The sequence below is a fragment of the Hordeum vulgare genome, chromosome 7H (assembly GCF_904849725.1).
Source record: "Hordeum vulgare subsp. vulgare chromosome 7H, MorexV3_pseudomolecules_assembly, whole genome shotgun sequence".
NCBI classification, from domain to species: Eukaryota; Viridiplantae; Streptophyta; class Magnoliopsida; order Poales; family Poaceae; genus Hordeum; species Hordeum vulgare.
In genome coordinates this window covers 94,614,568-94,628,287 of record NC_058524.1, presented here as the reverse complement: position 1 = coordinate 94,628,287, position 13,720 = coordinate 94,614,568, and the positions used below count along the sequence as shown (strand labels likewise).

Sequence of the window (13,720 nt, the reverse complement as noted above, 5' to 3'; positions counted from 1 at the left end):
CTCAGTGTACGCCCTCTAACTCGCTTCAATAAGCTCGGGGGCTACACCGCGTATGCCTCTTGCTGGCTTAATCAAGCTCGGAGGCTACGCAACGCACGCCCCTTGCTGGCTTTAACAAGCTCGGGGGCTCGCTAGTCGCTCGGACGCCTTCCCTATTGTAAATGAACACATAGTGTAACCGGCTGATCCCTGGTCACCTCGTACGAGCCTGCGGGCTGGCTCCGGCCGCCTGGTTTGCGAGGTGACGCCAGGTCAGGTCGGATACATGCAAAGTTCGGCTATAAAGGGTCGCCGGCTCGGGCTGGCTCGATCATATATACAATCTCATTCAAGTCGGCCTCTGATTGGCTTATGACTTGTTCTTTAAGTCTTGATGGCTTCAAAAAAGGAGTCAATCAGGAATCAAAAGACAAGATCATAAGACAACACGCTTGGCATACGAATATAATGCTGAATACATACATTCACAAAAGCATTGGCCCACGGCCCACGTTCATTACATCCCTCCGGGGGTAGAACAAAACACAAAAGGACACCGGCTACGGGGCTGCGGCCTCATCGGTCGCCCCGGCCGCTGCTCCTGATGTGGTAGCATCACCATCTCCGGCTGCTCCTGAGGCGGTTGCGCCGTCTCCCTCACGAAGGCTCCCGGCTCCGTCTACACCGGAGTCGGCATACGCCGCACCGCTGGAGGCGGCAGCAGAGTCCGTAGCCCGGGCCGCCTCGTCGGAGCTGCTGTCACCGTCATAGGGCTGAAGGTCGTGCAGATCTTCAGCGATCACACCGCCATCTTCACCCCGCTCCAAAACGAAGTCGTCCCAGGCTGCGTACTTGGCGACGGCGCTGGCCCTCACATGAAGCGCCTCCTCCATGCCCTGCAGCTCCGCCTCCGAGCCATCACGCTAGGCGGCAAGCTTGCCCAAGTCCTGGTTCTGATACCAGGACTTGGCCAAGCGTAGGGCCATGTAAGCCCCAGCCTGCGCAGCAGAGGCGCGCCAGGCATCCAGGCGTTCTCCGCCTGCTGCAAGCCAGCGGGCGAACCGGCTCATGGATGCCGGCTCCACGCCTTCCGGCCACAAGGCCGCCACCATCGAAGAGCCTGCGACCTGGAGCTGAGCCACAGACTCGCCCAGGGCACGCAGGCGGGCCCGAAGGCCCACCCCGATCTCCTCCACGCTCCAGCCGGAGGTAGTATCTACCTCCTGCCCGGCCACGCGGCGCTCCTCGTGGCTCACCTCGACGGCGGTGTCGGTCATGATCTGTTCTCAGGGAAGAGACCTGGAATGGAGGCAGCCAGGGCGTAAGAACACAGCAAAAAGAGGAGATAGCCAAAAAGATCAAAAACAAGACAAGGAAGGGAGACCCACGATGGAAGGCGCCATCGGTCTCATGGGAGACCTCGAGGACCTCGCGCTCCCGCACCTTACTCGCATGAGTAAGGCGGGCAACTTCCTCCTGGAGAGTCGCCGCAGACTCCAAGGCCTTGGCCAGCTGCGTCTGCTTCTGGACAAGGGCCTCCTCCTTCTCCCTCAAGGCGGCGTCCTTGAGGTCCATCTCCTTGAGATGGAGCAACGCGAGGCGATCCACGTCGGCAGAGTAGGAGGCCTCCTTCTCCTGCAACGTGGCACGCAACCGCTCCAGCTCGACCCGATCGGACGCCTCGAGCTCCTTCTTCTCCGTCTGAAGAAGGTCCAACTGCTCCTGGAGTCGGGTGCCGGCATTGCGCAGGGCATCCCGCTCCGTGGCGGCCTCGCCCAGCCGGCCTTCGAGCTCGGCGTTCCATCTATCAGCCCCCACGTGCTGGGTCCGCAGCTCGTTGTAAGCCTGCGCCTGAGCATCATAAAGCTCCTGCCAAAAAGGAAAAAAGCAACAAGATTAAGATTCGGCCTGGTTAAGTCTTAACCAGCCCGATTCCCGGGGGCTACACCCAGTGGGTGTGCTAGCGCGCCCCCACTAAGGAAACCATACACAGATAAGGGTCTTCAAGAGATTCGGACCGGTCGACAATCGACCGGCCCAATTCTCGGGGGCTACACCCAGTGGGTGCGCTGTCGCGCCCCCACCAGCACAAGAGGAAGAGAAAAAAGTTCGAAAAAGCCAAGAAGGAGACACCTACCTGGGTGCGGGCCTCCAGGCGCTCCATGTCACCGCACACCACGCGGGCCGACTGCTCCACCTTGGACCGGCTGCTGGCAAACAACGTCACCAGCTCCGGTACGCTGGAAAGCACGGTGCCAGCGGGTAGTCACGGGCGGGCCAGGTTTGCCGCCCGCCACATCCTCATGGGCCGGCCCCAGCCCGGCCCTCAGCTCCTAGCGCAACAGGGCCATGTTGGGGGATGAAGATGGTGCCGGCTCCCGGCGCCGACTCGGCAGCCGGCTCGGGCGCCATCCCGGCTGGCGCTACCTCCTCCACAGGAGGCGAATGGGCCGCGTCCGGCGCATCCATGGTCGCCCCTGGGGCGTCAGGGGTCGTGTCCGGCGCGTCTAGGTCCAACTCTAGCGCGTCGGGTGCCGCCTCGGCCCTGGGAGAGTCAGGGACCGTTTCCAGGTCCACCTGCGTCGAGGCTTTCGGCCCTGATGGCCGGGCCTCCTCAGCCCTTGGGGTCGGCCTGGAGGCGGCCTCGCTAGCTGGCTCCTCCGCACGAGCATGTGCGGAGGGGTCCTGTCTAGCCTTCGCACGCTTCTCCACCGGACTCTCGACCCGGCTGGGGCGAGGCTGGTCCACGACGGCCTTCCCCGCAGCCGTGTCCCACTGGCGCTTGGACTCCGTCTCAAGCTCCCTCTGGGCAGCATCGGCTGCTGCCCAGTCAGCCCACTCGGCTACGGAGGCGGTGTCTTCATCCACATCCTCCGCCTCCCTGTCAAGCAAAACTCCTAAGGAACAAAGCTCATCACAAGATGGACGAAGAGAAAAGAGGAGGAAATCTTACCCCGCTACCACAGGGACCTGCCTCCGGCCAGCACCGCGGCGTCTCTTGACGCTGCCTGCTCGCTGTCTGGCTGGAGGACCGGGCCTGCCGCTTAGAAGCCGGCCGGGAAGCTGTGGCACCCTTGCCCTTCTTCCCGACTGCCTCGTCAGCAGCGGACGCCCCGCCCCTTTGGCGCCTGCCGCGCGTCAGTGGCGGGCTGGTGACCTCCTCCACCTCATTAGAGTCTTCCTCGAAGGCTGCACCAGAACAAAATGAGGCTATCTCATCGTCATCCGTCCAGTCTGCAACGGCGGGCCGTGCATACTCACCAGACGGCTCTGTCCCTTTCGACTCTAGGAGATTCTCCGAGCCGGCGGAGGAGTCTGAGCGTGATTCCATCACGCCCTCGTCCTCATTCTTTGAGGCGTCGGACACCTCCACATCGGGAGCGGGCGGACGGAGGGACCCCTGCAGGTTCTCGAACAGCTACGGAAAAGAATTCAACCAAAGGCTCAGCAAAACAACCGGCTTCAAGGCAAACAACAAAGGAGACATGAGCCACCTACCATTGGAGGCGGATGAGCCCTGTTGAACGGGGACATCCCCACGTCCATTCCCCGCTCTCATCCATGCGGGCGATGGAGATCAGGTTCACCCTTCGCGCTACAGCACCTAGGGTGAACCTCTTGGTGGATAGCCGACATGGATCATGCCGGCCGCCCATCTGGCAAACCAGATGCGGCCGCCTCTGCAGGGGCAGGATCCGGCGGACCACCATGATGGTGAGAAGGTCGCGGCGAAGGAGGCCGCTCTTCTCCAAAATGTCAAGGTGGGCACAGGTAAGCGCCACCTCAGGAATTGGCTTGCGAGTCTTCGCATCCCAGTTCCGCCGCGTCGGTGGGGCGATGGTGAACGGGGGCATGTTGAGGGCGTCCCGGGCCGGGTCGGCGCTCTTCACGTAGAAGAAACCCTTCTGCCAATGCTTGACGGATTCTTGCATAGGCATCTGGGGAAGCCGGACTTCGAGCGGTGATGCACCAAAGCAGCCCCGCGCGGCGTCATTGGGCGCGGCCCTATGAGCTTCTCCACCTCGGATTTCTCCATGGCGATGGATTGCTGTTTGAAGAAGAACAGGTTGCGCCATAGATCGACGCGAGGCTCGATCCCCACGAAACCCTAGCACAGGACCACGAAGGCAGCCAGCTGCAGTATGGCGTTCGACGCCAGATGATGCGGCTGCAGGCCAAAGAAATGGAGCCGTTCAGCGAAAAAGAGCTAGCCGGGAGCCCGAAGCCCCGGTAGAAGTGCTCGACGAAGACCACGACCTCTCTCGCGGCGGGTGCGGGAGCGGTCTCGGCGCCAGGGAGGCGCACCAATACTTGGGAAGCCGGGGGCAGCAGTCGATGGTGACGAAGCGCTTCGATGTGCCCCTCGTCGACATCGCTACCCAACCAGGCTCCCTGCGAGGACACCTTCTGCGTCGGGGACTTCTTCGAGGAAGAACCGCTGGCCATGGCTGCGGGTGACGAGTGCCCGAAGTACTCGGCGATGTCGCGACGACGAAGACGAAGAAGACGAAGGGCGCAAGCTCTTCTTCTCCGAGCGCAGGGAGGAGGAGAGCGCGGATGCGGGGCAAGAAGAGGGGGGCGAATGGCCTCCTCGGAACCCTCGCATCCCATTTAAACCCCCACGAAGCATCGTGGGGAGGGGATCCCGTGCGCACCGGCCCCCATTAACCCCGTGTATTACGGGCGGTAGCGCTTCCCTAAGCCCAACCGTCGCGGAGTAAATCCGCAGAGGATCTCCCGCGCGGAGGTCGAGGGGGCGTCGTGGCGGGACCCAGACCCGGTCCCGTCGGCAGTAATCGCCATCATTACGCCATGCGGGACCTAGCACGTGGCATTCTCCGAGCAAGTTATGACCAGACCGAGGCGTCGCTTCGAAGCCACCCGGTTTCGAAGCCGGCGTCCTTCGTCGCGAACAGCGGCCAAAATATCAAGACAAATCAACAAGCCGGTGAGGCCGCCCGCCCGCAGGCGACAGGCCTCGCCAGCTTCGGGGACTACTTACGGGGGGATAACCCCGGAGTAGGCTCATCAAGCCTATTCCTGCATTTCCGACCCGATGGACATGAACGCATACAGATTCCCAAGGCCCAAGTCTTCTGGCCGGCTAGGCATCACCTACCGGCTAGAGGACGAGGCGGCCATCCTTCCGGCCGGCCAGGCAACCCCTGTCGGCTAGAATCAAGGCGGCCTCCTCTTCTGAGCCGGCCTGGTCCCGCCAGCCGGACTGGGGAGGAGGCGGCTGCACTTAAGCCGGCTAGCCGGCCGAAGATCACAGGTCACATCAGATCGTAGGTCAGGATAAGACCTCATGATTAAAGGTAGCTACGCGTCAGCAAAGGTACTGGATCGGGGCGCCCGGCAGGTACGAGCGTCCGCGGCCACGCCGCTGCCTACCCCGGCTCTGATCCATCACCTAGCATAGTGTCGAACCGTCACACTCCCACTCCATTACTGCACTCGGCGTGGGGAACAGTGGAGGCGGCCGTACTACCTGCCCATGAAGAATCTCGCGAGGTGACGCTTGACGTACCGCGCGTGCTCGGCGTCAACCTTACGCGAGAGCCTCATTGGCCAGCCGACGGGTCCCATGGGCAATCGAGACCATGCAGCCGGCGGGCCCCTCAAGCGACAAGACAAGACTCTTGTGGGCCCCTGGCCAACCGGCGAGGCTGCCAGCCGGGTCCCACACTTGTACCCTTTATCCATATTGTAGGCCGGCGAGTTCGCCTATAAAACCCTCCGGTCGCCCTCCATGCAAGGGGGCCGATCATTCACCAGTCATACAACACAACACCTTCACCAACCATAGAGAGAGGGGCAGAGACGAGCCGGCTGCTCCCCTCTTCCTCCTCCCAACTCAGCTCCGGGAGCGACATTGTACTCTCTTCATATACATCAAACACTCCGGTAGGATTAGGGGTATTATCTCTACGGAGAGCCCTGAACCTGGGTATATAATGCGTCCCATGCGTGTACCAACCTCGTTCCCAGCATCCACCTTTGTCCCTTCGATTCTCACCGACTTTAGCCTACCTATGACATATGTTGTGAGCATTCACCGACACATTTTCCCCATGTGCTCTCTAGAACCACTAGACATCACCAATTACTTCACAGAAAATATGTAAAACCAAAGTAATCCAAACTACTCCAAACTTTGAGAAGAGAAGACTCATTTTTTATGAAGATCACACTTAAAGCTAATCCCAACTTTCACAAATGTTGCAGTATGTAAAGTGAGAAGCAGAAGCTCAATTATTCTAGTATGATTCATAGGCACGAAAATCCATTACAATTCAATATCCTACGCTCCAATCTTTTGCAGTCACTCAAAAAATCTCCTTGGAGACCATGATTAACACCGGAGATTTAACAAAACATTTCCATATGCCCCTTTCTTCTCAATCTTTTGAACAATTCCTCAAAATCCAAGGTTTGTTACTTCAACATGGAATTTGTCAAGACAATGATAAGTGGTCTTACGGATGGAAGGGATCAAGCTACTCATCTACTAAAGTATATAATTGGATGCAAGGAGATAAAGAGGCCCAGGAAAAGTGCTTGTAGGCTGAGACACCAAATTTTCTTCTAGCTTCTTCTCCACGACGACGGAGTAACACATGGAATTTGCTTAAAGGGAAAACCATGCAGGTGGAATGCTATGATTGTGTCTTCTACGATGAAAATTCCGAAGAGAACGCACTCTGTCTTATCGAGGTTTGTTCTTATGCTTAGAATTGATGGTCCTCTTTAATTGGCACCAAGAAAAGAGGTATTTAATTATATAATGAGGTTATTTTGGCTCTGCAAAATCTTTGAAAAATACATAAACAATTCAAATAATTGTATTTTGAAAGAAATAGAAAAATGAGGTATTTAATTATATAATGAGGTATTAGGATGTTAATATATCTCAAGCGAGAGAAATAGAAAAATCTTGGGTTCAAAGTACTGTCTTTTGAAAGTTTTTCATGAAATTAAATCTCACTCAGCTTGGTTATAGAACGAAAACCAAACATGTAGAGCATCTACACAGTAAGATTGACAACCAAAAACAACGTGTCGGTCTATCTAAACCAAGACACCCCAAGACCATACACATGACAACCAAAAAACAAGCAAACAAAATCCCGCCTAGGGTTCTTCAATGTCACCATCAAAAGGGTGAGGACCCATCTCATTTACTTGATATGGGCAGGGTAAAGCCACGCAAAATCTCACACCTAGATGGGCGATATTTCAAACCTCTCCTATCTTTGTCCAAAATAAAACTTTGTACCAGCTACATAGTTATACTAAGCTTGAGACACTTATTTTTAGACAGATAAAATATGATTTTAGGCGTTATCAGATATGTTTTTCTTTTATCATGTCATTTTCTTTGGATTGAGTCATCATAAGCACATGTTTTTTTTATCATATGCCACTTTCTTTGGATTGTGTCATCATAAGCACATAAACCTTGACCTCTTCCTTCATTCTGTTATGTGATACTAAGATACAATTTCTTCAACTTGGTGATGATGAAGCATTGCAAGCCTCACTTTGCTATGACACCAATGTCAGACGTCAGCTAGTCGCATGTCCATTACACCAATAGTGTAAGAGAAGATAAAGCAGAAATGCTAGATGAAGGATGAGCCATTTTGATGTTTTGGAAATGCTAGTCGCATGTCCATTACACGTCTGTTTTGGAATTTTTAGCATTTTGATGTTCCAAAGAAATCTAACAACAAATCTCAGTCAATACGAACGCATGTGATTTTTTTTTCCAATTTTGAAAAAAAGCTCCATAGAGCCCGTCCTCCATAATGCCTACTAAAGATAAACAGCTTATAAAGGGATGCAGGTAGCTAGAAATCGCACAAGTGAAGTACACCAACATGAGAACTGGACAACTGATTGGTTCCAACCACAGAAAACAGAGTTCACTAAGCCACAAGACATTGTGTCCTTGAGAAGTCCATCTCTGGGTGCTGCAATGGAAACCTCAATCAGACACTAAAATTCGTAGCAATAACCAGACACTAAACCACAAGACACTCAAACTGAAAATAACTAGGATAGATGTGATTCCTCCATAAAAAACTTTCTGCATTTCCTTGGATCCAGCACACCTTAAGCCATCTTCACATTTGAGAAGTCCATCTCTGGGTGCTGCAATGGAAACCTCAATCAGACACAGCAGGCAATGGCAAGTCAACCGAAACGCACACAATAGGATGAACATGCAGCCACTTACCTGAGACATGAACTTCTTGAGCATGTCTTGCTTCTGCATTTCATCACTTGTTGGCAGACCCATCTGCTTCTGACGCTGATCAAACTGCAACACAGAAAAATACAAAGTTAGTTGCCTGTTTTTAATGGTCTGAAGAAATTGCAAGGCGTGTGATTCATCAATCAAATCAGGTTGTGCCCAGCGCTTACCATCATCTTCTCCACAGTTTGCCTAGTCTCAGGATCCAGTTCAGAAAGCTTGCTATTCTCTGGTTCCACCTTTTGGGTGTCAACTTCAGGGTCACCTTTGATCACAGATTTCCACCACTCCATTTGATTGTGCTTTGTAAGCAGTATAGACAGTGCTTTCCCATCCTCTGAAGGTATTATCAGAAGGAAAATATGTTTTTATTAGTAAGGGATCCTAAGGTGGGGCACTTGGCATAACATAAATGGTCTGTGCTTCATACCTATGCTCCAGAAGCAGTCATCAACTTTAACTGGTTTGTAAAGCTCACCCTGGTAACAAAGGAACACTGCATCAGCAAATGATTCTTACACACAAGGACAAGATAAACTGTTGCGTAGTTGATACCACGCACATCAATGATGGGAGGCTGGCCCTTCAACCCAACTTTCAGACGATCCTTCTTAATCTCACAGACAACAAACCTTGACTTTGTTCCTTCAGGAACAGGAACATTGACATTAACCTCTGATAACTGCTGAGTCCAGGAATACTTCTCCATATCAAGACCATTGCCAGCATTTGGTTCTGTTTAGTGAGATGAGAGACACCATTAGTTAATCGCAGAGTGCATAACTGAAATATAATGAAATTTTTCATAGGCAAATGAAGGAGATGCCATAAATAAAACAGGGTTTTAACAAATCAAGTGCAATGTTTCACCATGATTTATGGCACATAACCTAGTTCAAGAAAGCAACTCAGTTATTGAACAACTTAGGAGTTATAAAGCAGTTTCTGACTGCAATGAACCATGACTTCTGATTAACGAAGATAATTATACAAACTGGCTCGGTTTTGGGGCAGTTTTACAGATGAAAAGGAAAACTTTATCATAAGCAGATAGATGATAATAAGTGTAGTTTTTCAAGAAACTGAACAAGTGTTATTTCATCCTAACCAAGAGCTGTCGTAAGAGAAATGAGAGTAATTAACCATGCTGCTAGTCCTATTGTTTCAGGAGCAGAGCAAATTGACGAGCAAATAAATCACTCATATATAGAAGTGAATTAGACTTAAGTTCCTAACACTACCATGTAACAACTAAACCTAGTGACACCTCTTATTTGAACCGGGCATCTGCTCAATAATACAAACTATTTCTCTCGGAAGTGTCCTGAACTACACAAATAAAACTTGAGCATTGCTCTATCTTTGGGACTCATAAACTGAAACGGACAACTTGTCCTTGCTCATGATCAGTCAAAGCATAGCATACACTCATCTATTATCAGTGCCACTAACAACTCCAAGTAGGAAATACTTGAGCCTTTAAACAAACCAAACTAGCACGCAAGTAGTGAACAATGGCTTCAAACCACATACATAGAAAACGATTTGACTGAAACAGACACCTTCCGCTTGCTCATGATTTGCCAAAGCATCAACATAAACTTATTGAATATCTATGGCGCTAAATCAACCAAGCTATCACGCAAATAATGAATAATGGCCAAACCACACGACCTATCTAAAAGCTATAATTCAGAGTTAGCATCGAGGCCACAATATCCTAAACCCTATGAACTAACAAATTCGACATTATCACACCAATAATCCAGCACTAAGCATCAATACGAATTAAAGTAGAAGGGAAATGACAACAGGTCACTTACTGTTCGCCTTGCCCTCCTCCTTCTCCACCTCCGTGCTGCCACCCCGGCCCTCCGTCACCACCGAGCTCTCCCGCTTCTCCTTCTCGGCCGCCGCCGCCGCCGCCGCCGCCTTCTCCAGCTCCGCCGCCTTCCTCTTGGCGTCCCTGGCCTTCCTCTCCTCCGCCTCCACCTGCGCCCTGCACGCCGAGGCCATCGCTGTGACCTTGCCGACCGCGGAGGGGTCGCGGAAGAGGTCGGAGCGGCGGTGCGCGACGTCGATGGCCGCGTGGAGGAACGGGAGCGCGCCGCCCTTGCGCTCGAGCACCGCCTCGAGGACCTCCAGGTCCACGTCGACCGCTGCCGGGGCCGGGGCCGGGGCCGGCTGCTGCGACGGCGGCGCCTCCTCCTCCTGGATGTCGGAGATGATGGCCATGGCCGCCCCTCCCGCTCTGCTCTAGGGTTTCGGATTCGGGTCCCACTCGTGAGGGGATCTCAGATTGGAGAGGGGTTTCGGCGCAGACGAATGGGTTGACGAGGCTATGGGTCTCGCTTAAAATGAGACCTCTGCGCCGCCCCACGGCTTGCTCTCGAACATTCCGGAGGTGCATGGGGTGGGTTCGCATTCCGCTTCAGTTTCTACCGTGTCTACTCGAACTGTGTCTTTTGAGTTCCCAAAGTATTTTATTTCAAACTTTTTATTATGTTTATTCACTTCCACTACTATGGTATTCAAATGGTGTCTTTGAATTTTTAACTTATGAGCCAGTTTACTTTCAAAGGAAAAGGAAAAAATGAGTACGTTTTGTTCTCGAAAACAAAAACGAGATTTCTCGTGGAAACGATTTGACTCGGTTTTCATTAAAACAAACCATCAACATAGTTTACCAACGTGCATTTCACCGTGCCGTGTTCTATTATTGTGTTGTACCATAGTTTAGATATAGTATAAATTATGATGCGTGTGTTGTTGGTCAAACAGCGTAGTTAATTGCAAAAGACTACCATAATTCGGGCCGTATTCATAAGTTGGTGCCATCTTTCAATTTTTTTTGCAAATACGTATCAAGATACAGGCCGTATTTTGCAGATTTTGTATTTCTACATATAGATGCTCTTTCTGACACATATGACCCACCGGTCAGTCTCTTACAGAAAAAACCGGCCCGGACCGCTTCGATCCGGGAAAAACCGACTCTCTCTCTCCATCTGGACCGGACAGGCAAAAAAAAAACTTCTTCCCCTCCGGACCGAGCCCACCCTGCTCCTCCACCCCGCCTCCCCCTCAACGCCACCACCGCCACACCCCGCCGGCCACTCCCTCACCACCAGCACCGCCCCTCCCTCCTCCGCCCCCGCCCCCGCCTCCTCACCATCTCCCGTGCTCCTCCACCCCGCCACAACTACTGCATAAATCCATCCATCAGGCGTCGAATTCTCAAGAAATGCAGGCCGGGGTGCTCTTCCTACTGTTGTCGGTGCTGTACGCGTGGTCCAGGGCCGCGCACCTCCTCGGCCGCCCCGCCCCGCCCATCCCCGACCTGCAGCCGACGGTCCGCTCCGGCCTCGCCGGCCTGGCCTCCGCCTTCCGCCGCGTCGCGCAGGGCCAGCCGAGGTCCGGCCGCGTCTTGGCATGCCTCGCCGCCACCGCGCTGCTCGGCCGCATCGCGCGCGACCTGCCCACAAGCGCACGCGGCCCCGCGTTCGACGCCTGCCGCCACCGCGCCGCCCGCGCCAACGCCACCGCCTCCTCCTGCAGCGCCTCCAGCTCCCGCCGCTGGCGCGCATTGATGAGCCCGGTGAAGTAGGCCGAGTCGGAGTGCGTGGGCAGCTGCGCGACGAGGTGCGTGAGCCCGTTGCCGATGGCGGCGCCGCGGAGGTTGACCCGCCGCCCCGCAGGCAGGCTCGAGTTCGCGGCGAGGATAAGCGCCCCGGCGGTCGGGACGTACTTCCCGGCGTAGCTCTCGCCGAAAAGGAAGAAGGGGCGCGCGCGGAAGGAGGTCGGGCTGGCGTCGAAGAACGACTGGAGCGCAGTTAGCCAAAGGAGCGGCGGCGTGTCGGCCGGCGCGGTTAGCGGGTGGCTGGCCTCGTAAAAGGTGTAGAAGAGGTAGGCGTTGGTGCGCGAGTCCACCGGGAGGAGCAACGGCGTGTCGGCCGGCGCGGTGGCGGGAGGTGTCGGACACGCGGGGCCGCGTGCGCTCGGTCTGGAGGAGACGAGGTTTTTTTTTGCGTGTCCGGTCCGGATGGAGAGAGAGAGTCGGTTTTTCTCGGATCGAAGCGGTCCGGGCCTGTTTTCCCTGTAAGAGACTGACCGGTGGGTCATATGTGTCAGAAAGAGCATCTATACGTAGAAATACACAATCTGCAAAATACGGCATGTATCTTGGTACGTATTTGTAAAAAATTTGAAAGATGGCACCAACTTGTGAATACGGTCCGAATTGTGGTAGTCTTTTGCAATTAACTCCAAACATCATCCATGTTGACACCCATGAGATGCTCAACGCGTGCCGTGTGATCTTTTTTTATCTGCTTGCTCTCTTACATAGCATCCCGGTGGCATCATAGCAGAGCATCGCCGGTAGTCGCTGCATGGTTTGCAACTCAGCACACCGCCGGTCGTCGCATCATCGTCTTGAAACACGGCGGCGTTGTTGCAAAACTGCCTCGCAGCATGTCGTCGAGCCGTCGTCACAGCACCGGCTTGCAGCACGGTGACGCTGTCACAGCATCGCCGGAGTAGCCAAAGTCGTCGTTGGTGGGGCCGTGGGACCGAGGGTACCAAGGCCTGTCAGCCCGCGGCCCGGGGCGCAACATGCGTTGGCCCAATTCGGCCCTACGGTGGGCCCAACAAGCAAGATCCTCGTGAGGCAGGCGTCGGGGAGTCGACATCAAGGACTGCAAAGGAGCAACTCGCCACCAAGGTGCGTCCCGAGGCCACCCCTGAGGCCCTCGCGGGGCGTACTTATCAAGGGCAACCGGGCAGAGTCGCGTGACCCTGCATCTTCACATGGGTGACGCAGACGGCGCAGGAGCGATGCCAGCGGGCATGGACAGAGAGGCTTTCCACTTCCATGCTAAGGGAGCAGGGGCATCTTGCGTGCTCTCAAAGCAACCCCCAAAGGCTTCCTACTTGGTGCAAGAGGACCAAGGCTGGGGGCTCGGTAGGACGGAGGTCACCCACGAGCCCACGAGTGCGTCACGGCGAAGAGCTTTAGCAGGTGAACACCACCTTTGTCAGGGTAGACTGCAGTTATGTCCCCTTTCAAAATGGTTGTTGTGGCAACCCTTTCCGCCAAGTGTGTGTTTGGGGGGGGGGATTGTTGGAAATATGCCCTAGAGTCAATAATAAATTAGTTATTATTATATTTATTTGTTCATGATAATCATTTATTATCCATGCTATAATTGTATTGATTGGAAACACAGTGCATGTGTGGATACATAGACAAAACACTGTCCCTGGTAAGCCTCTAGTTGACTAGCTCGTTGATCAAAGATGGTCAAGGTTTCCTGACCATAGGCAAGTGTTCTCACTTGATAACGGGATCACGTCATTAGGAGAATCATGTGATGGACTAGACCCAAACTAATAGACATAGCATGTTGATCGTGTCATTTTGTTGCTACTGTTTTCTGCGTGTCAAGTATTTGTTCCTATGACCATGAGATCATATAACTC

At 53.8% G+C, this 13,720-nt stretch overlaps 1 protein-coding gene across 1 annotated transcript; it reads right to left on the bottom strand.

The window, feature by feature from the left end:
* Positions 1 to 7,815: 7,815 nt before the first annotated feature.
* On the bottom strand, positions 7,816 to 10,614 carry LOC123407853 (protein BOBBER 1-like). Its single transcript, XM_045101081.1, has 6 exons — positions 10,063 to 10,614; positions 8,802 to 8,974; positions 8,670 to 8,718; positions 8,410 to 8,576; positions 8,222 to 8,305; positions 7,816 to 8,136 (listed from the first exon to the last, which is right to left on the bottom strand). Exons 1-6 carry the CDS (start codon positions 10,472 to 10,474, stop codon positions 8,098 to 8,100), a joined length of 924 nt encoding a protein of 307 aa, XP_044957016.1. The 5' UTR covers positions 10,475 to 10,614; the 3' UTR covers positions 7,816 to 8,097.
* Between the last annotated feature and the right edge of the window lie 3,106 nt (positions 10,615 to 13,720).